The sequence below is a fragment of the Odontesthes bonariensis genome, chromosome 13 (genome assembly GCF_027942865.1).
Source record: "Odontesthes bonariensis isolate fOdoBon6 chromosome 13, fOdoBon6.hap1, whole genome shotgun sequence".
Taxonomy (NCBI): domain Eukaryota; kingdom Metazoa; phylum Chordata; class Actinopteri; order Atheriniformes; family Atherinopsidae; genus Odontesthes; species Odontesthes bonariensis.
This window is the reverse complement of record NC_134518.1, coordinates 16,976,134-17,001,938: the sequence shown is the minus strand read 5'-3', so window position 1 is coordinate 17,001,938 and position 25,805 is coordinate 16,976,134. Positions and strand designations below refer to the sequence as shown.

Here is a 25,805-nt window from a genome sequence, read left to right as displayed (position 1 = left end):
ACCTCACAAATGCGCTTCTGGAGGTCAAAAATGACCATAAATTAACTTGTGGAAAGCTTGCCCAGAAGAGTTGGAGCTGTCATAGATGGAAAGGGTGGGCCGACGTCAAATTAATCCCTATTGATTAAGAATGGGATGCCACTTAAATTCATATGCGTGTAAAGGCAGATGAGCGACTAATTTTGGCAATAGCCTATTAGTGTATTTCTCTGTGGCCTTTCGGCGGCCAGAGCTCTTAGGTGTCTTCCATTTTATTCATGGTCACATGTGCTCAGGCGTTATGTTCTTTAAATCACACCACAATGCAGCCAGTCAACTACAATAAACGCATGGTCATAGATATTTCTTGTTGTAATCGATGATAAACTTGTGAGTGCAATGGTTCTGTTTGCTGTATCCAATCACACCTTCCCCGGGAAACCGCGCATGCGCACACTGGCACAGCCCTGACAACAAGCTATCTTATGTGAACCGAGGATGAAATGAGCCCAACGCTGGTGTGTTGTTTCTTCGTCTAACCCATAGTCAAATGAACAAGGCTTCGCAAACGTTTCATCTGCATCATACGTAGTCTCTAATCGCATTTCTGCGTTCTCACTATGCCGGTAAGTCGCCACGCCTGTTTGCGTTTTTGTTGCGTTTTCTAGGGTTCCTCCCTTCCTCCCCGGCTGATGTGATGCTAACCGGTTAGCACTGTTAGCGTGTCAGTTTCGCTCTTGTAGAATACATTGGAATTGTAACACTTTCCACAATTGGGTTTTATCCGTCTTCATAGATGAGCTTTCCGCTTGTGGTTTCCTGTCAGTCAACGTAATCGTCTGTGTCGCCACACGCTTAATTAGCAACCCAGCAAACGGCTGTGGCCGAGCAGATGATGTTGGCTAGCCTCTACCCTGATGTTATTGATTATACTTTCTTGAAATAAACTGGTTAGATGTAGTGGCTCAATATAATGAATGTTATGCGTACTTTATCTTCTAGCTGTCTTAAGTTTGACCTTATCTCTCCACTATACTTTTATATCCACTGATGAATGAAATTGGCGATGAGTAAATCCGACTCCATAACGATAGGTTGTTATTGTAAATATGTGTTCAATCGCATTTGTTACAGAGCAATAAGCTTGAGAAACCGGAAGTCAGCGACAAAGTCAAGGTTGTGGTGAGATGTCGTCCCCTCAACCAGAAAGAGAAGATGATGGGCCACAAGCAGGCCGTCGTGGTGGACGAAAACCGTGGGACCATCACGGTCAACAAGCTGGAGACGCCTCATGAGCCTCCTAAAACCTTCACTTTTGACACTGTGTTTGGACCTGACAGCAAACAGTTGGACGTTTACAATCTCACCGCCCGCCCCATTATTGACTCAGTATTAGAGGGATACAATGGTATCGTCTATGTGTATTTTTAACACACCATCACTCTGAAATATTCTTCTTCTGTCAGTTGTAGCAGAGATTACTGTAAAGCACTTTCAAATGCACTCAATTGCCTCTTGAATGTAACTAGGGTTTTGTCCATTTTCCATTTCAGGTACAATTTTTGCATATGGACAAACTGGCACGGGTAAAACATTCACTATGGAGGGTGTGAGAGCAGTGCCGGAGCTTAGAGGGATAATCCCAAATTCTTTTGCCCATGTTTTTGGTCACATTGCCAAGGCAGAGGGTGACACCAGGTAAGAGATCGATCAGTCAACAAGCACCCAGCAGACACACTAACAAAATAGATTAATTACAATCTGATGAGTTCATTTACAAATCTAAGGAGTCTTTTCTTTTTTTTGTATTACACACGGATGCATTTCACGTCCCATTCGCTGTTCAACTTACTACTTCAGGCAGCTGACAGCGCACAGCCCATCATTTGTTAATGAAAAGTTAATTTGACCCCTTAAATGGCACAGCTGGATAGAGAGTTAGTCCTGTTGTTAAGCATACCGTTAATTTATATTTGCTTATTTGCCAATGCGACACAAAGTTATTGGCTTGTATGTTGCTAGCACAACACTTATAAGCCAAAAGGTTTCATATGCTAGAGCTGACTAGAGAACCTTTCCGCTGTCAACTCAGTTCACTTGATTCATTAATTCAGTCCAAGTCATTATAGTCTAATGAAATCAGAAAGTCCTTATAATTGTTTTCATGTTATGCCAAATCATCAAAAGTTGTCGGGCTAAGGAAATCGGCAGATTGCATTGAATCTTCACTTCACTTCACGAGTTTGCTGCACATACTAGTGACACACTCTGATGTTACCAGGGAAACAAAGTGATTTTGATCTGCCTCTGCAGCATTAAATTGAGGAACATCATTTCCTTCACATACATTATTGCTCTGATTAACTTCCCCTCATGAGTTTCATGGGTTTTTTGTTTTTTTGTTAGCAGATTAAAAGCCTCCATGTAAACGGATCTCTGTTAAGGCGCACTCGTGTCAAAAGTGAAGCATCTGCCACCATTAAATATTGTATATCAGCATTCATTTGATTTGGTCTACATTTTCACTTTCAACAGATTTTTAGTCCGTGTTTCGTACCTGGAGATTTACAATGAGGAAGTGCGGGACTTGTTGGGCAAGGACCAGATGCAAAGGCTAGAGGTAACAGGATGTTGAGATTCAGTGACTGATAACAAAACTGTCTTGGATGAGTTGCCTTAAAGGGCAATCAAGTTATTTTTGTTCGTCGGGTATCTTTCAAAAGATTAGACTTTTTTTATTTTTTTTTAGATAATCTATGATGGGAGTTTTCCATGAGATGATCTCTTTTCTATTTCTGTTTTTTTTTTTTTCCAAGGTGAAAGAAAGGCCAGATGTAGGTGTGTATATCAAGGACCTATCTGGTTACGTCGTGAACAATGCTGACGACATGGACAGAATTATGACAATGGGCCACAAAAACCGTAAGCAAAACGCCTGGCAGAATATGGAAAAATATCCCCACAACATCAAACAGTGAACTTTAGTCTTATACAAGGAGATACTCTTGCAAGAGATATGTGAAATTTTATTTGGGGGGGGGGTTACCAGACAATAATGGACCTTTTTGCAAAATCTAAAGGAAAGATCGTTTTACATTTCACAAGTATGACCTGATCAAATGTTATTTTCCTACATTTAGGCTCTGTCGGTGCTACGAACATGAATGAGCACAGCTCCCGTTCTCATGCTATCTTCACTATCACCATCGAGTGCAGTGAAAAGGGCGTGGATGGAAACCAGCATGTGCGCATGGGGAAGCTGCATCTTGTTGATCTGGCAGTATGTATAAGTAAAAAATAATCTTGCAGAATATATTGGAAAAAGCATGTCATATAACCTCCAAATGCTGGACATAAATGAGCATTAGCTGGGGGAAAAAAATGGAATATTTATTAAATAGGTCATTTAAGAAATGTTTCAGAAAGCATTTACGCTGTTGTGCATAAAAGTACTTCAGTGAAAATAAGACGACATTGATGTATCAAGTATTCAAATCTTATCCTCGTTCAGGTTCCTTCTGGCCTCCACTAATTTATCAACCACTCTTACCCCCCACAGGGTTCAGAGAGACAGGGCAAGACTGGAGCCACGGGTCAGCGTTTGAAGGAAGCAACAAAGATCAATCTGTCTCTCTCCACACTGGGTAACGTCATATCTGCCCTGGTGGACGGCAAGAGCACGCACGTTCCCTACAGGAATTCAAAACTAACCCGCCTGCTGCAGGATTCGCTCGGAGGAAACTCTAAAACCATGATGGTACTGCTGAAGATTGCAAGCAGTGCTTTTTGCTTGGGCAGTACTGTACCTTAAGTAGATTGATTAGATTTATCAGTAGCTCTGTTATTCAATTGCTGCTAAAATCAGAGATCTCTCATCACGAAGTGTTGCAGTCGGTCAGTTTGGTTTGGTTTGTTTTAATTGTCCCAAGTGAACAGATTTTAATCAAACAGTCCTCGTTTGGAAAAAGCACAAAAATGAACTTGCATTTCGCCCTACTCAAGATTCCCACCATGATTTTTGCCTTATATTGCAAATGGTATTTTTCCCTCACCAGTGTGCAAATATTGGCCCTGCTGACTACAACTATGACGAGACCATCAGCACCCTGCGCTATGCTAATAGGGCTAAAAACATCAAAAACAAAGCCAGAATCAATGAGGACCCCAAGGACGCTCTGCTGCGCCAGTTTCAGAAAGAGATCGAAGAGCTCAAGAAGAAACTGGAAGAGGGTGAGATGTCTCAAACATTTAACGAGTGAACGTAACACATGGATTGCACTTTTTTTTTTTTAATGGAGATTCGAATGCATCTTTGTAAAATGTTTGCACCATTCAAGGTGAAGAGATCTCTGGCTCGGAGGGCAGTGGGTCAGAGGAGATGGATGAAGGTGATGATGAAGGAGCAGAGGTGGGAGAAGGCCGCAGGAGAAGAAGGGGTAAGCATTACTGCTTAATGAGCGCAGCGTGTGTTGTAGGCAATATAATTTGATTGTTAATGCAGTTTATTGTGCGGTTTTTGTCTATGGCTAGATAACAATCTGCATGTTTCCCTCTAGCTTCTAAGTTTGCTCCCTTATCAATGTGTCACTTGTAATATGAGTCAGTATTCGGTCTCAGAATTTTATCAAGCTGAAGAGGTTTTGAAGTCACCATTTTTGGCATAACTTAAAAGCATTTTTGAAATTAACTAGGAGTTCCCCATGTATTCTCACCTGTTCTTCTTAACTGCAAGTCAAAAGTGTTAAAAACTGAACAAGCACTATTCTGTGGTCACATTTGGTTGCAGTCTTCCTGCAGCGCCTTCCTCAAAGTTCTAAACCGAAGACCGTTTATGTTTTCCACTCATCATTTATATTCTTTTGCCACTTTAGTGTCAGGGTACGCTGATTAAGTGAAGAAAACAAAACAAAAAACTACCAATCATCCAGGCTTCTGTGGATATGGAGATCTACTATCTCTTCCATCAGTACGACTGCGCCCACAGATGTGTCATTTGTGGGTGAGTGTGGCTGATCAGGAAGGATGGTTGTCGTTCATGCGTCAATATACGATCAGAGGAGCTGTATGAGGGTTTGCGTGAACATGTGAAAGTTGAACGCTTGCAAAGCACCTTGAACGGTCTTGTTATCCCCACATTTAGCACCTAAGCTTAAAGTGAAATTCTCCAAAAGCTGTTTTCTTTGTGACTTTTCATTTCCCGTTCCTTTCTGTGGGCTTTGTTGGTTCGGGGACTTCTTTTTGCTTCTTTTACAGACGGTACCAGTAACGGCAGCACTCATAGTTCAGAATTTACCTGCACCTCCTCAGTGCCACCGCCCACTGAGGACAAACCTCAGGATAGTGAGTTGGAGCAGCACCCTGCTCACCAACCCACCTGCCCACCAGTATTAGCCCTTTTCACACATGAAACCCATAAAATGAAATAAATCCGGTGTAATGTGTTCTCTGCTGATGATGAGCACGGTTTCAGTGGTGAAATATAATGTTGAGTCGGTCCTTGTGTTTTTATTACAATTTTTCCATCATCTCATCCTGTTTGAGGTACATCAAAGTACAGAATCTGACATAATTTTATTTTAACCTGTGGTGCCATCTGAATAGTTTTTCTGTTTATACGAGGTCAGCAGAATATGTTTTATGTGCAACTTGTGTAGGTGGTTGTAGTGAGGGGGGTTTCCTAATGACTTGATGTCTGCTTGAGTCATTCAATGTATTTCCTTTTTAATTTGGTCGGTTTCAAAAATTTTCTTTTTTTTTTTTTTTCCCCATGGATGTGGTTTAAAGCTGCACTACAACTCTTTTTCAAACATAATGCCTGGAACTGTCCGGGGATTCTGAAAGTAGTACATTAAATACCCCAATACAAAAAAATTAGTTCTCTAGGTCCCCTATATGTCCCGCTAGGTCCCTCCAAAGCCAGCAGGTTTGTTTACAAAATTGCAGACCGGACCAGTAAAAGGTAACCAATCAGGTTACGAGCTGGGCTCTGCTGCCTGTCAATCACCGATTGTGCACGCGCGATACAAGGTAGGCTCGTCCCCACGCTTATTTATCCAGACTATTGAACTTCATTACGGGCTAGTCTACTTACTGTGTCTTCCATGATCGCAAATGACAGGTGAGTTGATGAATGAAGAGTCGTGTACGCGCATCTGGCGTGCACGTCTACGTGCACGAGTTCTCATGTGTTTTGATGGGGCGGGACAGGAAGTTGAATAACTTTTTATTTTTCGGTTAAAAAATAAGCATTTCTTGCATTTCTTGCATTTTGCGACTACGGAGGTCACCGTTTTCAACTTCAAGCGTTCTGATAGATCATGTAAACTCTTAAAATGCCAAAAAGTAGGACTTTACGTATGACAACAACAAATCCTGCAGACTGCAGCTTTAATAGTGCATCAATTGCCTGAATAAACCTGCCCATTCATCACAGTATGATCAAGGCAAGCCAGCTTAGATATTTTCATTGAACTTAAGTCATATTTCGTAAGAGGTTGTTTTGGACATCACATCCTGAGTGGGAAATTTGGCCGTGGGGAAACTTTCCAAAGCATTGGTGGATTTCATTCATGTGTGAAAGGGGCTTCATGCTCTCCTTGTGTCTTTGTCACTCCTGTGGGTTCACAGCCCAACCCCCTCCCACCGCGATTGATCACCCTCCTGTTTTTATCATGAGCCAAATATTAAGATTCCTGCTGTTAAAGCTTTACATCATCAATTAAGTTCCCCTCAGTATATCCAGCCCATAAGTTCAATATGTCTGCCTATTGAACTAGTCCTTCTTTGTGAGGTTTATTCTGTTTTCACTTATTATTTTCTATTGTTACACTTTTGACTTGATGGACTGTTTCAGCATGACGGTTTCATATCATCACTTCCAGCCTGCACCTCTGATTACGTTTGTAATCACTGAACCTGAAAAGTGTCATTCACCCACGTTATGGTTGATTATGTGATGTGATATTCTTGGTTTTTTTTTCTTGGTCTCCTGACTGTTGACTGACATTTAGTGAGTTTTACTGAAAGTTGTCTTTTTGAATTCTCCCACTTCTTCCCCTCTACTTGGTTTTCCACTCTGTAGAGTCATTAAGACTTTCGAAATCACTCTGTAATGTGCTGCTCTTTCTCTCTCTCTGCGCCCTGGTGCAAATGACGCCATCTGACTTGCTATGCACCTTTTAATTCAAGAAGAAAGAGGTTGGTCTAAGACTCTACATGATCCTTGTGTCATGTAGCGACGGTGTCTCTGCTCACATAAATGATCAAGATGGCTGCCATCTGCTTCTGTAGCTATTTCACTAATGCTATCATAGTTACTGGCTTACAGTCGATTGCTGTTAGCATCTCTCCGTCTGCCCTTGCCTGACTGCCACATATTCACAATCACCATTGTCATTTATTAGGTTTGAACCTTGTAATTGATATAGTTTCCCTTACACTAACAATAAGTATTTAGCGCTGTGCATTGACTAATAAGGACTTTGTGAAGTTGGATGTCAGAGACACTCAGTTGTTAAGGTTGCTGCAAAAGACTCACAAAGTTGCCTGTTAAACTGCAAAGTTATAAGCTAAAGCTGCATAGATATAAGACGTAATGCTATGTAATCTTGGTAAAACATGAATTCATCTCCATTTGAAGTATTAGTATAGCTTCATTTCAGACTGTATGGTATCCTGTGTCTGTTTAGGAAAGAAGAAGGTTTCTCCAGACAAAATGGTGGAGATGCAGGCAAAGATTGAGGAGGAAAGAAAGGCTTTGGAGGCCAAGCTGGACATGGAGGAGGAGGAGAGGAACAGGGCAAGAGCAGAGCTAGAGAAGCGGGAGAAGGACCTGCTTAAAGCCCAGTGAGTCTGTGAGAAGAAAGCAAAAATACTCCTATGCTAACTTTATCATTCGGTAACCGAGGCTCATTTGAACTCTTAGGCAGGAGCATCATCTTCTGCTGGAGAAATTGTCAGCCTTGGAGAAGAAGGTGATAGTGGGTGGAGTGGATCTTCTGGCCAAGGCTGAGGAGCAGGAGAAGCTCTTAGAGGAGTCCAACAATGAACTCGAAGAGCGTCGCAGGAGAGCAGAGCAGCTGCGCAAGGAGCTCGAGGAGAAAGAGGTATCAAAACACACAGCGACCAGCATTCCAGCCACCTGCTGCTTAGTCGAGCTCGCTCACTGATTAGTTCTTACATTGCTAAAGACCACATTGCTCCATTGAAACTCAATCATTGCAACCCTTTTTCCTCTTCAAACAGCAAGAACGTCTCGACATAGAGGAGAAGTACACTAGCTTGCAGGAGGAGGCTCAAGGAAAGACCAAGAAGCTGAAGAAAGTATGGACCATGCTAATGGCTGCCAAATCAGAAGTAAGCATAACTTCTAAAAGCGAGCACATTTGAGAGCCCATTTTAAGTTGGGCGACTTCCTGAAATTCCAGATCAATTCTTTTCTCTCTTTCTTCAAAGACTGATATATTGTCAAATCTTGAAAAGTTGGGATAGAGGCATGTTTACCATAGTGCAAAAAGTGCAACTAGAAGGAAAGATGTCAACCTTCCTTTTAACTGCACTCTTTCACCTGATGATGGGAACTGAGGATACTGATTGTTCCAGTGTTTTTAGGAGGAATCGGCGTCCATTCTTGCTGAGTGCAAAACTTAATCTGCTCAGCGGTCTGTGGTTGTTGTCGTCTGATCCTCCTCACATACGTTTCCATTAAAAGATGGATTATCAAGCACACACATTCTGCCTCTACGAGTCATGTAAAGTGTTGTCTGTCATTGTCCTGCTGAAATAACCATGGACCAACCAAAAAAGAAAAGTCACCTCAGTGGTAGCATATGTCTTTTATGCCTCTGCATCAATGATGACTTCGGTCTACTTCAGGTCCACCGTCTGTGCAGTTGAAGCTTACAGTCCAGCATGCAGCGACTTGCTGTATTGAGTGAAATGGTTTTCCAAGGTTGATCATGTTGGCTTGATGGTTTCTCACACATTCAACAGTGGGTTCTGGCCTTTATGCACTGAGGTTTCCCCAGACTCTCTGAATCTTTTCACAATATTATGCACTGCAGATGTTGAAATACTAAAGTTCTGATGATTCTCCTACCAAGTTTAACACAACGTGGTGGGCATCTTATCTGACCCATCTTATCTTTTCGAAGATTAAACCTTTCATTACTCGCAAGACCCCATCATCTGTCACCAATTAACCTGATGATTGTTGAATCTTTAAGAATTGAGTACCCTGTACACGCTTTTGCGTCTTCGCCTTTATCCTAACTTTTGTCCGGGCGTGTTGCTGGTGTCAAATTTGAAGCCGACTTATATTTTCTAAACACTACGAATTTGGTCATTGAAGACACTGAAAATCTTTGTTGGGGTTCAAGCAAATGAAGAAATCACAGATTTGTGATCTGGGGGGGTAAATCCATATTGATTTGCTGTGGGGCTTTTTTTGTCTGTTAGGTGGCAGATCTACAGCAAGAGCACAACAGAGAGATCGAGGGTCTCCTGGAAAACATCCGCCAGCTGAGCCGAGAACTCCGGCTCCAGATGCTGATCATAGATAACTTTATTCCCCAGGAATACCAGGTCTGTGGGTGTTTGTTTGTTTTTTATACTGACTCTTGGTACTGACCTGATATTGTGACAAAATATCATCACCTTTGTGACTTACTTACTTCCTTCTGTTTGAATGATTATACACATGCAGAGTCTGAGGTGCATGGTATGAAACTTCAGGTGGACTGACTGCCTGTTCTTGCCCCTGATTCATCATTTATTCCTGTTTTTCGCATAGGAGATGATTGAGAATTACGTGCACTGGAACGAAGACATCGGAGAATGGCAGCTGGTGAGCTCACTTTACATCGCTGATCAATGTGGAGAGACGGGGGTGCCACAAAGTCAACCAAATCTGTAAAAGAACAAGAAAATACATGCGGGGGGGGGACACTAAAGAGAAATGAACGTGATAAATATTTAGATTTTTCATTTCCATGTAATGTTAATTGAATTCTATCATTTTATTTCTCCTTATTTTCCTTAATTGCTTTTGCTTATTTCTTTTTCAGTTGCTCTCGCTTTCTCGTCCGTTAGTTTATTCATTTCACATTGGCTTTGCCGTTGCTTATTCTCAGTCGCTTTTACGGTTACGTTGATGTTCTAAATAGGTCGTAGAACTTGCAACCTCAAGCCTAAAAGGCTGTGAAACACACCACAAGACTCTACGCCCGTATAAATCCTTTCTTTTCTTGCAAGAACCTGGTAGCATGAACAACCGGATGCAATATAGTCTAATACAGTGCATGCATTGTGTGACAGTGGTAGCCGTCCAGGATTTGGTTCTGCTATGTGTCTGTGTGCAGCCACGCGTTAGCAGAAGCTTTCAGTGTAACCCTCCCCCCCCCCCTCCCATCCTCCCCGTCCCAGATGAAAGCAGTGAAAGAATTTGCATATTTGGACATCAAATTGTTGGCATAACCTAGTTGTTCGTTTCACTGACTACTCGTAAGAGGTTGCAAGTTTAAGACCAGCGAATGGTTTCTGCATTTACATCTTTTATTCTCAGCGTAGAGGATCGAGTAAATGGGTAAATGGTAAAAGAAATTTGGGGGTGAAGGGAAAATTTAGAAAAAAAGACAAAAATCCAATTTGACACTGCAAACACAATTAAGAAAAGGTCAAATCAATGTAGAAATTTATATGAAAATTGAATGTAAAAATCTTTCCATATTTATCCTCTTTTTTTTCTCTCTCTATTTCTTCATTAGTTTTCTTAATCTTTCACAGATTTATCCTTTTTTGTGGCACTGATCTCGTCCCATTTGATCCACACGATCACACGGTGATGTGGACGGGGTGGTTTACGTTCATTGAAAAAGGTGCACGTCGCCTATTTGTGTCTGACTGCTGTCTGTGATGCTTTCAGAAATGTGTGGCTTACACTGGCAACAATATGAGAAAACAGACCCCTGCTCCAGATAAAAAAGAAAAAGACGTGAGTTGTGGATCTTTCTTTTCTTTTTTTTTTTTTCTTTTTTTTTGTTCAAAAGGAAATTCTGGATCATTTTCTCTTGTCCTTCCCTGACAATGTAATATTGACCTCTTTCTTATATCGTCCCTGCTACCTGTAGCCATTTGAGGTGGATCTGTCCCATGTGTATCTGGCATATACAGAGGAGAGCATGCGGCAGTCTCTGCTGAAACTAGAGAGGCCCAGAACCTCTAAAAGCGGCAAGAGCGGCCGACCCAAGACCGGACGAAGGTAAAATACTTTCCAGGCAGACGGCCTGAAACTATCCTGTTGAGCATTTCTGATAAAATGCTACAAACCACTATGCCTTTGCTAAAGCTTCATCTGTCAGTTTTTGACCCCATTTTACATTTCTCATTTCAAGAATTACAAGTCCTCGCGTGGCTGAATGCATTTTGCTTACACTCAGTTCTGTAGTGTTTGCATCTGTGCGTTCCTGTTGTCTAATTCACTTGAAACCATCGTGTTTCCATGGGCCACATTCAAATCAGGGTCAATCCCCCTTCTCCTTAGGATGGATGACAAAAATGCGGGTTCAACACAACCTCACACAGTAACCAATTAACTGTGGCATGGCAGCTAATAACTATCACCTAACTTGTGGTACCAATGAGGGATCAGCTTGATGTTGCAACAGAATATCAACATCCTGTGTTTGACTGTAAATGCTGATACAGAAAATGACTTTCTTGCTGATTCTTATCATGATTGTCGGGTAGGGGGGGTGGCTAATTTCAGTGAAATGTCAATGACTGCTGATGTGCCGTTACCGAATCAGATGTCCATTGCAAATGTCCATTTTCAGAGTCAGGATTGCTTATTTTTCCTGAAGAGCGGGATCTATTTATTTGCACCATTTCAACAACTGGCAAAACTCCTTTTTAATCAACACCTCTGAGAGGTTGCTTTTCTTCATGTCTACATTTTTCATATTAGATATTTGTCCGATTCGCCCCCAAAAGCGATAAAGTGCAAAGAGGATTTTTCTGAAAAGTTTAGAACAGGATTCTTGAGGAATGAATGAATCTCTCCGCACTCGATGGTTTCAACTTGTCGGCAGCGTTTAAGCTCATCCCCTTTCTTTTTGCTGTTCCTCCCTTAACTTCAGTGATTAAGCACACATTGATATGAAGAATTAGCATGATGGTTTTTGCCATTATCGGCGACATCAGCCCTTCTGAGAAGTGACGATGCTGTAATCTCACAGAATTTGATAACTGCAATCTCCCACCCATCTCTCCACAGGAAAAGGTCTGCAAAGCCAGATGCTGTGATCGAATCCCTTCTGCAGTGACGATGGCGCAGAGGAGGACGACGACATTTCACTACAACTTTCATCTTATCTAAAATACCTTGTTAGTCCTGTTTATGGTGGAACAATATAAAATGTTCTGTGCACCTCTATATAGCGGGTAAAATTTTAGATGTGAAGGAGCTGCATCTGTGGTAGAAGAACGAAAATACAAAAAAAAAGGCCACTTGGAAAAATCCGATCTGTCACTTGTGCTTTAGAGTAAAATCACTCTGAGGAAGATTCCTTTAGTCTTATGCTCTAAATGTTTCAGATTGCGACATCTTCACACCAGCAATCAGTCAGAAAACGATTAGTCAGGATGTTGCAAGTTTAAATGTGGTCATGGCCCACAAACTTCAAAGCATTTGCGTTGTCTGAAATTTAGTGTGTATCAAGACTCACTCAAATTCTCACAAGTTAAGTCTTGAATTGCGTTTTGCTGATTGCTCGCAGTGTAACGGATTCTTGTGTCAAACGGAGACGGAATGCATTGTGATTAAACTCTTAATTGAAACCAGATTATTCTCTTCTTAAAACAAGCTAAACGCCTTACTGTTTTTAGCTCGGTTCGATACAAGAAATCAAGAGGGAGCAAGAGGATCTAAGTGTGCATATTAAATCTGTAAATGATGCTTGTGTGTGTGTGTGTGTGTGTGTGTATTAGGTCAGAAGCATAGGGGCGTGCATGCCAGCCAGCTTTTATGTTTGTGCCATTTGCTACTCTAAACATGTCACCTTTTTATTTTCAGGCGTCAGGACACTTACACCACGCATATTGTATTCCTTACTATGAAACGCTACTGTTGGGTGTGTTTTTTTTTTTGTTTTTTTTTTGTGGAGATGATCTGCGTTTAAGATGTTCTGTAGTGGACGCACACCAACCTTTATTTTGTATCATAACGTATGTCAAATGTTTACACCGATAAACCCTTGGATTTTATTTATTAAATTATTTTACATGTCTTATCTCACTTTGCTGCGTAGCGTTTCTCTGTCTTTCATGTTTAAATCTGTGATATTCCTTGTTTCACTTAGCTGCCCGTCCAGTGGAATTTCTAAATGCAGCTATGCCACTGATAATTCAAAAGAATGAAATAAAAGTAGGCTAACATTTAAGTCCTCCTCTGAGGTGCAGAGAAGCTGTGCGGTTATTTGTAATGATGAAGGAAAATGCTTATTAGATGCTCGCTGTAATAAAAAATAAGGAAAAACTTTAAAAGCGGACCACTTTCACGTTTTGATTTATTGATGTATAAATACAAAAACTGCAGACATGACAAAATAAATATTACATTACAATAAATAACTTTTATATATTAGATGTGTTAAATAATTATTGGTGAGATCGCTTTGGGACAGTTGCGTTTAAGGAGTGGCGCGCACACTTCTTCACATCCTCCAGAAGTTTTCGTAGCCTATAGGTGCTACTGGTCTTCAGGGGACAAGTGACGATGCCAGTCTGAAAAAACAGAATACATATGTTCATAGTTCCATTTTATTACCCCCCGTCCCCCAAAAGAAATATTCAGCTGCACACAGAACTAATATGATAAATAAAAACAAAAACACAACAATGATAAAAGTTGTCGTTCATTACTGTTGCTTCATTCAAGATGCTACGAACCCGGGATGACTGATTGACTCGGGGTGACTTAATTAAATGTGGAAATGGCAATTACATATCGCGTACCTGGTTGTTGTATTGGTGCAAGGTCCGGGTGAGATTTGAAAGCCTCGTATTCAGTTTTTGATGGTCATGCCTGGCATTATCCAGAATCCGCTCGGCCAAACAAAAGAAATTAGGCTGTGAGGAGAAAAGCACAATCAAAAGTGGTACCCAGCATGTAGGAGTCAGGACTGAATTAGCCTAGAAAAAGCTATGGAGCATTTAACCCTACCAGCCCATTTAAAAAAAAAAAAAAAAACTAAAACTACCAGTACAATACATTTCTCAGCCTTATAAGAAACTAGCAATATCAAATTAGAAAGGTCAAACCCTTGGCTTTCGATTGTAAATGACTGACTCATACCCAGTCTAAATGGGTTACAATGGTGGCTGTCAATGACCACTGGAAAGTAACTTCAGAAAATAAACAAGGTTTCCAACGTACCACACATGTTTTCGGACCATCAGAGACCTTCATCACCATTATATCTGGCAGCTGAAATGATAAAATATGTCATGTTATACATCATCAAGCAAACAAAACATATAACAATGCAGCTGGTAGTTTTCTTACCACTGTCTTTGACAGGTTTGTGGCTTGTTGTTGAATATTCTTCAAGAGCACTTTTTTTACTTCTTTTGCATAATCATCAGGTACTGATGCTGCATACACCAAAATAACCATCATCATCATCATCACTTTGAAACGGTAAACGCTGGACGTCTTCATGTCTTTGAAAGAGACCTAAGGTGAGTGCTGTCAGGTTGAGCAGAAAAAGTTGAGTTCTCTACTCTCACTGCTGCTGCCACTTATATAGGCGGCGTCACTTTGACACTGTGGCCACAAAACACGTCAGGGGGAAAAACACCAAATTAGGACAGGATGGTGTGTAAACTGTCTTTGCCACCATCAAATGTTCCCCTAGTGGCATAAACTTCTAGTTATTTGTCACTAATGAGTTGCCTTTTAATTCCTATACGCAAAGCCCTAAAGTCAGCAGTATTATCAGATTAATTGGTGTTACTTTGATAACCCTTACGCTGTCCTGTGTGACACGTCAAAAGGACTGTGATGTGTAGGCACAGGGGAAATATTTACTGGCTTTTAACTTTAACAACTGATAAGGCTCATGGCCTGCTCTTGTTCTCGAGGAATAGAGAAAAATTATGTTTAAGGAATTGAATAATGAGCATGCAATCACATTGTACATTTCTTTCTGTTGTGGATAGTAAATTGGTTGATGAGATTTTGCAAATCATTGAGCTGCATGTTAAGGTAATGTGTGCTTAAAAAATCAATCTCAAGAACCTAGACCTCAGCATTACTAATCCAGTGTGGGACCATCTTGACACAGAACAGAACAAAAGGCAGAAATTATCCAAAGAAGAGCTTTGGGATGTCCTTCAAGAAGCCTGGAGAACTATTCCAGAAGACTACTTACTTAATATTACAAGAAAAGCTTGTCTAAGAGGGTTCAGACTGTGTTGAAGAATAAAGGTGGTGATGCCAAATGTTAACTTTCAGTTTTTCCATGTGATTCCATTTATGTTTGTATAATAAAAAAAAAGGAAAAAAAAGGACCTATCTGCCCACAGTGACCAGTTGCCCTAACATCTCACAGCGTGAATGTCTGTTATTGGCTCATCTCAGTATGTAAGTGAACAGCTTTCAGACCCACTACAGTTTTCTCTATAATCCTGATGTCGAAGATGCCATCACGCACTCGCTTCAATGGGCTCACTCTCATCAGTACAAAACAGGCAGCACTGCGAGGATCGGGTTCCTTGATTTCTTTTGTGCCTTTAGTACAATGTAGCCTGCTCTGTTATGTGGAAATGTAAACAAGACAAAGGAGATGAGTGGGGATGTTAGGAGGATGAGGAATAAGCCTGGCAGAATTTCCATCCCTGAGAAGAGTTGGAGGTGGTTGAGGAATCAAGAATCAAGAATTCTTTATTGTCATTATGCCTACACTTAAGGTACAGTATGCATCAAAAATATCAAAAAGGCACAATATCAAAGATACCAAAAATAAACACACTATAAATATGTACAAATGATAAAGTGATGTGTGCATGTAGAAGCAGGGAGATGTGAAGGTGGGAAATTAACATGAAGTACAAATGTAATAAAGTGCAGTACAGTGCAAAGTCCCAGTCTTCCAGTCACAGGAATTCGATGTTGTCCACACGCTCCATCACCTCCGTACAGAATACAGACACCTGGGAGTTTATCTGGGCGGCAGGCTGGAGAAAATGCAACACTGAGGCTGTTTACAAGAAGGGACGGAGCAGACTCTACTTCTTCTTCAATGTCTGCACCAAAATTGGGCATATCTTCTATCAGTCTGTGGTGGAGAGCCAGTGGCGGCTGCTGACTTTTAAAACAGGGGAAGTCCATATTACGCGTTCAGGGTTGTAGTGGCTTGTGCCATCCCAAAGCAGAAGATAGCAAAGTGAAAAAGAATTAGTTATAACATAGCTGTGTCTAGTATGACAAGTATGCCCAGCAAATACACAGAAAGAAGGTATAGACTTTGAAAATTCACACAGCAAGGCCAAAATCAAGTATGATCGAATCTAAGGCCTGTAAATGGCTGGATCTGTGGCTGGATCAGAATCTGTGGAGCATTTTTCCCTGTCATAATGAATCCTTAAGAGTTTGATGGTGGCAGTAAGTATTCTTAAAAAAGGTAACATTTGTGAATGGGCAGCATGAATTCTGGAAAGAAACAACTAAAGGTATTACACAGTGCACCTTTAATGGAAATGGAAACGATGGGAAATGAGTGAAACTCCGACAGCACTTTCACAGACAACCAGTCTCTTTCGTATCCGCTTTGGGACTGAAGTTCCAGCGTGCTTCTCCCCGCTTAAAAATTCGGCTGCCACAAGATCGCTCCTGATGGACAAACACTAACTCCAATCATCACGACACAGCCCCTCATATTGACACGCCCATGTCTAATCTACCCCCAGAGATGCCGAGCAGCCTCGGAAGTGATGAGTTTTTGTCGATATAGCCAATGATGACCTAGAATTGTAGAAAAAAACTTGACTCTCCCGCCCCCTCCTCGAAGCCGGGCAGCCCTCGGCTCGGAAGCCTGGCTGTTAGTGGCGGCTTCATAACATGATTTCCTCAGTGAACGGCGGCGATTTCAGAACAAATCACTTCATTAAGCTACAGGACAACATGTTGTAGTTATGAAAGTAAATGCAGTATTGGGCATATCTTGTGTTTTGTGAATAACTGTTTTATCATCAATTTAACATTGAAGATGTAGCAATTTCGCCAGAGAATGGGAGAGGCTGTCCGGCTTCCCGTGTTGTCTCTGAATAGCCGCAGCTGTGGAGAGCGCAGTCTGCAGACAGGTGGTGGGGGAGCAGCATCCGAGCCAGTGACTCAAAGAAATGAAAAAAAAGTGATTAAAAAAAAAAGAGTGTGTTAACGGCACAAGCTGGTTAACATAAAGAACAACACCGCCCGACTTCTGCATAACATAGTGTTGAAAAAACACAGCGTTCAGTCAGAGGCTTCTTCAGCTACGCTGCAACACGAACGATACAGGAGGTCATTCCTGCCAGCAGCAATAACTCTACACCACCAGTTTTTTTTTTTACAATGACTTATAACTGTTATTGATTCTTTATGCTTTATGGGAAATTAATTCCCATTTTGCAGTAATAAAGTTTTATTCAGTTCAATTAAATGCATCCATCCATTTGCATACAACACTGAATGGATGGGTCGCCAGTCCATAACAGGTCTCAATTCAATTAAATCTAATTCAATTCAAGGTTTTTATAAATTGCTGGCAACACCGTGGATGAGGGGTGGATCGAGACTTTTGCACAGTGTTGTATAATTGAAACAGGGCACACTGTTTGATGGCATTATTTCCCAGCTATCAGGAAAGGTTTCCCTCTTGTACTGGACAAATTCAAAGGCCGAAGTATAAAAATCTTAGAGGCTTTATGTTGTGAAGTAAAAAGTCTAATTTCAAGACTTTACTTCGTGCATCTACAATTTATTTGAACATTTTACAATTCTTAGGACACTTGAACTAAGGGGAAAAAGTAGTATAGGATTAGGAAGCAGTTGTGTGAATTGGTACACGTTTCCCTCCAAATTCTGCAATCAAATTGCAATATAGCAGAGAACATTTGTGAGGGTCAGCAAATTTCTACCATAGAGGTGTGAAATATGCTAAAATTGAACAAATATCCTTACTTTAGTGGATCTTATTTTCATGTTAGTCTAGAACAGAACTAAGGTGCAGAGATTTTCTCGACAGACACAAGCCATTAATCAAAGTAGCCTACTGGTAGAGCATTGTAAGCCAGTTTCCTTGTCTGGTTGAATTCACTATACAACTGCTGATGAATATATTGCTGTTGTTAATAGCAAAGCAAATAGCAAGAACAAAAGTTTGAACTCCCCACTTCTGAGATGCAGTGAATGCAGCATGCTTTTAAGTTAAGTCGAGACAAACACAAGGAGATTGGGTAAATCTACTCTGAGCTGGGAGTGCGACGTAGAAATCTGACTTCAGAGACCAAATATGCTCTGAAATTCATAAAAGGTGACTTATTTCATATCCCATAATTAAGAAAAACCTGACCTATGTTCACCTATTTAACTAAACATATATACAATTTTTACTTTTTACAGTTTGGGCAAAAATAAAGCGTGTTTGACGGTATCAAAAATTAATGAAAAGGATATAAGGTCGTCTACGGCAGCAACAGCAGCCGACGCTCTGTTCCACTTTCGAGAGGAAATGTTTTGTTCCTTCAGCCGGGGAGAATCAATAACATTTGGAGCACCTCGACCAATCCGAGCAGCAGATCCTCTGAGGCAGCCAACCAATGGGAACACGCACAAGATCGAGGCTTGATGCGCCATTTTACTGCGTCCACAGTCATCCGGCAAGATGGTCCCCTTGCTTTGTCTCTCCTGACTGAAGTTGTTTCGGTTCTCAGCTCAAATTTTTTGATTCCACGCCATCGAAAATTAGCATTTTGGACTGAACCGAGCAGCCTGTGGCCACAGCTAAACTCGCGTGTGTCTGTTAGGAAATGTCGACGCTGGGAAGCAGGTAGGGACATTGTTTATGCTGATTGTTTAGACAAGTCAGTTTTGCATTGATTACTGTGCTACCTCCGCTAGCGGCATGCCGGGCCATCGGACCCTAAGCGCTACTTAGCCAGCTAAGCTACATGAATGGTAGCTATTAGCTACGCAGCCGGCAATGTTGCATTTCGCACGCAGGGACATTGGAACGTTTACATGACAATTCTGAGACGTCTATCTATACATTGATAAACCCCAAAAGTGGTTGGTGATATAAATGTATGTAACTGTGTTCTGTTGTTGCTAGCTAGATGCTACATTGCTACTTTGGATGCTACAAGGCAGTGCCAGGCTTCTGGTAGCGCGCGGGTTTGTGCCATGTTACATTCAAAGGGAGGGGAGGCCTGTGCATGCATCGGTGCATGCCCATGCAATGGACCTTTATACGCACTGGCAAGATTGCGATGTTGCCAGGGCAACGTTGGAGCAATTGAGTTCTGTATTGAATGCCACCCAACTGGGGAAACCTACTAATATTTGGAAGCTTTTACTTGACATATCTGCATGGCATGAGTTTCTGTGTTGTCAAAACCCCGGGAAGGCTTTGTCGAGGATAAATAAACCGCATAGAGCTGAAAATGCAGAGACACGAGCCGGATTGACATTTAAAATTTTTTTTAAAAAAAAATATGTTAGTAATGACCGGGCCAAATGGTAAACAAAGCTCACGGCCATCTCATCAGCACATTATGATGACGCCAAAATAAACACGAGTAGCCATGTTTTGAGAGTGGTGTGCTCCAAACAAATGCACGTAAAGGCAGCTTATTAGGCCACATATTTGACACGAGACACTGAGTTGACATTGCGTGAACTGATGCTGTGAACATGCTGTTCATATTAATGTGGCTATTCACGTGTGATTGAAGCTCTGTGGGAGTTTGTTGTCATTCACCACAATAACACTGTTGCATTCTCACCATCAGGAAAAAAGTGGAAGATGATGTCGTTTTCCTGACATTTCAGTTATTAATCATACTTTTAACGTGTAGTGTACCAGACGTTCACATATCCAGGTCCCCAGCGCACTTGTTCTTACCTCTTGGAGATAAAGATATTGTTTAATCAATTTAAGAAAGTTTTTAACGTGTGTTTATTTCAGGGTGATCTCGTCTATTCTTTGTTATTCTGCAATGAGTTTACTACCAGTCCATATAGTTATTCCTAAGTCTCGTTTGAGGAATTCAGCATTAGGGTGGTTGTTGGAACGCAACACAATATGAGAAGAAGAAAAAAAAAAACTGACCAAAAAAGAGAAATACAATGGGGATACGTTGCAGAAGACACACCAGTGTGTGATGCGCAACAACATCCAACTGCAGCCTTTAGCAAAAAACAAGGAAGTGTGACGTAATGTTAGATAATGTTACAGTATGTGTTTGTTTATTTTAATGTATTCTCTTAAACGTCAGGACTTTTGTTTTCATTTTTTCTAACAAAGGTTTTCATTTTTGTGCATCCTATTTTGAAAAAATGTATTTGAGAGTCTCCTAACTGTTTTGGCGACTTAGGAATGTACATTATGAACGTAAAGAAATAGTAGAGTTATTGTATGAAGTACTCCTCTGTTCACAAGTTGTACCTGGATAGTGGTACTGATGCTAAGAACAGCTGCAGCCACGGTCAATTATTAACCTTTACTCAGCTGCCAGTGTCAAGTAAACGGACAGAAAATTGCTACTGAAAATTAAACGTGTGTGTGTATGTATATATATATATATATATATATGTGTGTGTTGTTTGCACATATGTATGTATGCATGTATGTGTATATATTTTACAAGCAAAAAGTTTTTACCTCAGTCCTTAGATCAACAACTTTATACTGAACTCATTAGTAAATTAGTTGAGCAAAATATCAAACGTTGTGATTTAAAATTGATTCACCAGGCATCTGGCTGGTAAATCATTTTTTTTTATCTGCTAAAGCTGCGTTTCTGCCAGCGTGTTCATGAAAGAGAAAAAAAATCATTTCAAATGTCTCTACAGGTAAAAATGAGTCTGGCTGATTCTGAATCCCAACTAGACCAAATGGCAGAGAAAGAAGAGGAGGTAAGTGTGCCACTTTGTTGACAGTAGATGTGTTCGCGCTCCATTTTGAAACTTGTTCTTAATTGATAAGCTGTTTGAATAAATTCTGGTTTGTCTCCAGCCTGGGAGCTCTGTGGACTGCATGAATTCTTCCTCTTCTCGCAACAAGAGGTGAGGAGCACTTTTGTTGAATGTACACCCTACTGTTTTTACTTTGCAGTCACATGTTGTGTGCACAGATGCAGCTTGAAATGTTAAAGTTACCTGTCAAAATGTTGTAGGAAGCCCGCCGCTGTAGCTAAGAGCACTGTGCGAAATGAATCCGATGCCTCGGCCGAAAGTGAAAACGAAGGTGCCACTTCAGACAATCCATCTGACGGCAATACAGGCAGCGGATCTAAAGGTATGAACTATTAGACACTTGTTGGATTTAACATAGATTTTGCGAGTGCTAAAATGAATGCCGATTCATTTAATAAAATAAAAAAAATTGCATTGTTTCTGTTTCATCTTTTAGGCACGTTAGTGATGAGACCAACTGGGAATGAGAATAAAGGAGCCATGAAGCTCAGAGTGGATTTCAAACAGAAAAAAATAGGTGATCTTATCTCTTTGTTCAGAAACTAAACATGTTCGATATTTCAGTGTTCACGACTGAACATCTGCAGGGAATAAGGGGGGAAAAAAACTGAATGCAGGGAAGAAACTTTTGTCCCTTCCTTCATCCCAGATGATACTCTGCCGAAGAAGGTCAGCTGCACTGCCTGTGGAAAACAAGTAATCCAGTTCCAGCGCAACTCTGTGTATGAACACCCTGTGCTCAAAGTGCTTATTTGCAAGGTAGGAAACTTATTTTTTATAACCGTTACAACAAGGGTTTGTTATTACCTTTTTTTTTTTTTTTTTTTTTTTTTTTTTTTTTTAGATGTATTGATGATCACATTCTTTGCTCTTTTTCTCCAGTCATGCTACAAGTACTACACAAGTGACGACATCAGCAGAGATTCTGACGGGATGGACGAGCAATGCAGGTAAAACATCTTTTGCAAAAGACCAACCAAACACTGGAATTTACAGTTCGTGGCTACTTACCATCTGAGACGGTGTGACTGGGCTGCGTAAAGTTTTAGGTTGCCGGCGAGTATCGAAGTAGCGTCCATGTGAATGCCAAGATGCAGATTTTCCCAGTAGCCCAATGGTATCGTAACAAAATGAGCGGTGCTAATCACTTTACCTGTCACTGGTCATGGTGTTACGACTGATCATCGTCCGCGTTACACTAGAGCGGCAAAATTTGACCCAACAGAATTAGAGATATGACTTTTAGCATGGTAAGTTTGGCTGGGCATTTCAAGAGTGCAGCATTTCCACTCACCTTTTACGATGTTTGAGTGATGTGGGATTCACGTGAAAATGTGTAATATCTTGGTGATAATTTGAGTGACGGTGTGCATTTGTTACGTTAAACTCTTTCTCCACAGGTGGTGTGCAGAAGGTGGAAAGCTAATCTGCTGTGACTACTGCAGCAACGCCTTTTGTAAGAAGTGCATTCTGCGGAACCTGGGCAGGAAGGAGCTGTCAGGCATTACAGATGAGAACTCGAAGTGGCATTGCTATGTGTGCCGCTCCGAGCCCCTCCAGGATCTGGTCTCCAAATGCAATGGCATCATGGAGAAACAAGAATGCGTGGAACTCAAACAGCGCAAAACAGAGATACGGGAAAGCAAGACCGACAAGAGCAAAGCAGCCAAAGAGCACAAAGCAGTTGCAAATGGAAAAGAACACTCTGAAGGCTCGGGGACCATGACGTTCTCCTACAAAAAGCTACAGGTACCCAAAGAACTGATAAAGAAAGCTAAAAAGCTTGTCGAGACAACAACCGGTTTGAACAATACGTTCATCGAGTTCATCCAGCAGGCGGCCACAGACCAGGGAGATAAGTCGATCAGGTATAGGCATCTGAAAGCCTTCAAGGCGGTGCTTTCTGATTTGAAAAAAGCCCACAATGCTTTGGAGGCGGCTTTGGAGCCTGAGTTCAAAAACATGGAGTTGCAGAATGGCAATGAAGGGAAACGGGCTGAGAAAAAGAGCGCTCATGTTGTGGAACCTGCAGAAAACGATCACATGGCTAGTGCTGCAGAGGTGGTGCATGAGGCTGAAATGGCTCAAGAGGTGGACGAAGAGCTGCACAAGGAAGCAAATTCAGTTTGTGAAGCTGAGGAGATGGAGATAGAGCAGCATAATGAAGCCAATTCAGTTTGTCAAGCTGAGACGACTGAGAAGCTGGACAAGGAGCAGCGTAATGAAGCAGATTCAGTTTGTCAGGCTGAGACAACTGAAAAGGTGGACAAGAAGAAGAATAGTGAAGCAGATTCAGTTTCTCAGGCTAAGACAACTGAAAAGGTGGACAAGAAGCACCATAAAGAAGCAGATTCAGTTTCTCAGGCTGAGACAAATGACATGGTGGACAAGAGGAAGAATAGTGAAGCAGATTCAGTTTCTCAAGCTGAGATAACTGAAAAGGTGGACAAGAAGAAGAAGAAGAATAGTGAAGCAGATTCAGTTTGTCAGGCTGAGATAACTGAAAAGGTGGACAAGAAGAAGAAGAAGAATAGTGAAGCAGATTCAGTTTCTCAGGCTGAGACAACTGAAAAGGTGGACAAGAAGCACCATAAAGAAGCAGATTCAGTTTCTCAGGCTGAGACAACTGAAAAGGTGGACAAGAAGAAGAAGAAGAAGAATAGTGAAGCAGATTCAGTTTCTCAGGCTAAGACAACTGAAAAGGTGGACAAGAAGCACCATAATGAAACAGATTCAGATTCTCAGGCTGAGACAACTGAAAAGGTGGACAAGAAGCACCATAATGAAACAGATTCAGATTCTCAGGCTGAGACAACTGAAAAGGTGGACAAGAAGCAGAATAGTGAAGCAGATTCAGATTCTCAGGCTGAGACAACTGAAAAGGTGGACAAGAAGCACCATAATGAAACAGATTCAGATTCTCAGGCTGAGACAACTGAAAAGGTGGACAAGAAGCACCATAATGAAACAGATTCAGATTCTCAGGCTGAGACAACTGAAAAGGTGGACAAGAAGCAGAATAGTGAAGCAGATTCAGATTCTCAGGCTGAGACAACTGAAAAGGTGGACGGCGTAAAGAAGCAGCGTAAAGAGCAAGATGTGGACCGCAATACTGTGTCCAAGGAGACTGAAATGATAGACCACCAAACAGGAACTGACGTTACCAAAAAGATAATCAAAACTGAACCCTGCGATGATGGGCCAGTGTCAGCTAATGAATTGTCCTCAGATCGTGACATTATGTCAGTGCCTCCTTCAGTTCCCGAGGAGCTTTTTCAGATGGTCGAGAGCCTAGCGGATTCCTCCATGCTCTCACAGACCGACACCAACTCAGTTACAGAAACCGACTCAAAGTCAAACGAACCCCCGGCAGAAACTCTGCGCCCCCAGCCTAAAGTGAAGAACCTGATAGTCAAACTGACTCCTGTGCCCGTCGTCACAACTTGTGGGTCCAGGTCGTCCAGGTCCCAGAACAGAGAAAAAGATGCAGAGCAGCAGAAAAAGTGCAAGGAAGAAGGCGGTGACAAGAACAAGTCTGTAGATGAGACTGACAGCCCACCACCCAGCCGCCGCTCTAGTAGAGTGAAGACCACTCCTTTGAGGAAGCAGGCAGAGAGTAAGAACAAGAATGAGTCCTCCGAGTCGGAGTCGGAGGGAGACCGTAAGGACAAGGCCAAATCCTCCAAGAAATCCAGTAACTCCAAAAAAGAGGGTAGGAAGAAGAGCAAGGCTGCAGAGAAAACAGTGGAAGATTCTGACTCGGATGAAGTTCCTCACATATTGCTGGAGAAAGCTGCAGCAGGCAACAGCACAGATGAGGAACAGGAAAGCACAAAAGCCAAAAAGCGTTTATTCAAATCAAATGCATCCGCACAGGATACAGAGAAATCGTCCAAACGCAAAAGAAAGTCTGAAAGCTCAGATTCAGACGTGGAGAAAAAAGGCCAGAAGACGTCCAAGAAGAAGAAGAAGAAGAAACAAAACAAGTCGGACTCGCCTGACTCCGACTCTGACAAGGAGAAGGAAACAAAGAGCGAAGTAGGCACAACAAAGAGGAGATCTAGCCGTGTAAAGAAACAAGATGCGGCAAAAGAGGAAGAGAAAAGCTCACCTGAAAGGAAGTCGACCAGTCGGAGACGTTCTTATGAGAAGAAGCGGAAGGGAAAGAGCCCGAAAGCAGTCTCCAAGCTGCAGTCGTCCTCCAGCGAGGAGGAAGAGGAGGAGGAGGAGGAGCAGCAGCAGGCTGAAGGTGACTCAGGAGAGGACAGTGACGAGCAAAAGATCAAACCCATTTTGGAGGATAATCTAGTGGGAGGCAGTGGAGCCTTCCGCCAGTCCTCAGGTAAAGTGGTCCCTGCATCTAAAAATAGTTTAAAGTGCAGTCATTTTCCTGCACATATAATGTTTCACGAGGTGATTGATATCACTCTTATCTGTGAGACAAATGAGTAAATAGATTTAAATGACAGTACATGCACACCCTGAGCCAGCAGCTGGTCAGTTTGAAGACTGCTGGAAGTTGCACTTACATTTTTGTGTGACATAAAAAAAAAAGAAAACGCTGTGTGATCATTTGTTTACATCACATTAGTTT

General features: G+C 41.6%; 2 protein-coding genes and 1 long non-coding RNA gene across 4 annotated transcripts in view; 2 read left to right on the top strand and 1 right to left on the bottom strand.

Moving 5' to 3' along the window:
- Positions 1–442: 442 nt before the first annotated feature.
- On the top strand, positions 443–13,270 carry kif3a (kinesin family member 3A). Of its 2 annotated transcripts, XM_075481203.1 has the most exons (19): positions 443–605; positions 1,114–1,387; positions 1,533–1,677; positions 2,515–2,599; positions 2,796–2,901; positions 3,120–3,259; positions 3,539–3,736; positions 4,035–4,209; positions 4,317–4,415; positions 5,233–5,319; positions 7,168–7,176; positions 7,668–7,824; positions 7,904–8,084; positions 8,224–8,334; positions 9,436–9,561; positions 9,770–9,823; positions 10,901–10,969; positions 11,106–11,236; positions 12,251–13,270. In XM_075481203.1, exons 1-19 carry the CDS (start codon positions 600–602, stop codon positions 12,297–12,299), a joined length of 2,202 nt encoding a protein of 733 aa, XP_075337318.1. In that variant the 5' UTR covers positions 443–599; the 3' UTR covers positions 12,300–13,270. The 2 variants fall into 2 exon arrangements, with proteins under 2 accessions (XP_075337318.1, XP_075337317.1); XM_075481202.1 differs by lacking the exons at positions 5,233–5,319; positions 7,168–7,176.
- Positions 13,271–13,529: 259 nt separating this feature from the next.
- Positions 13,530–16,161, bottom strand: LOC142397661 (uncharacterized). The gene is made up of 4 exons (XR_012772720.1): positions 14,540–16,161; positions 14,411–14,461; positions 13,990–14,103; positions 13,530–13,758 (listed from the first exon to the last, which is right to left on the bottom strand). It is a non-coding gene; the product is annotated as an uncharacterized LOC142397661 (long non-coding RNA).
- A 2,719-nt stretch (positions 16,162–18,880) lies between these two features.
- atrx (ATRX chromatin remodeler) overlaps positions 18,881–25,805 on the top strand; it is a 35,111-nt gene continuing 28,186 nt past the window's right edge. The window contains exons 1-8 of the mRNA XM_075481201.1: positions 18,881–19,064; positions 21,089–21,151; positions 21,252–21,301; positions 21,412–21,533; positions 21,648–21,728; positions 21,861–21,970; positions 22,094–22,161; positions 22,612–25,553. Coding sequence (XP_075337316.1) covers positions 21,095–21,151; positions 21,252–21,301; positions 21,412–21,533; positions 21,648–21,728; positions 21,861–21,970; positions 22,094–22,161; positions 22,612–25,553 — 3,430 coding nt within the window. The 5' untranslated portion in view covers positions 18,881–19,064; positions 21,089–21,094. The remainder of the gene's footprint in view (positions 19,065–21,088; positions 21,152–21,251; positions 21,302–21,411; positions 21,534–21,647; positions 21,729–21,860; positions 21,971–22,093; positions 22,162–22,611; positions 25,554–25,805) is intronic.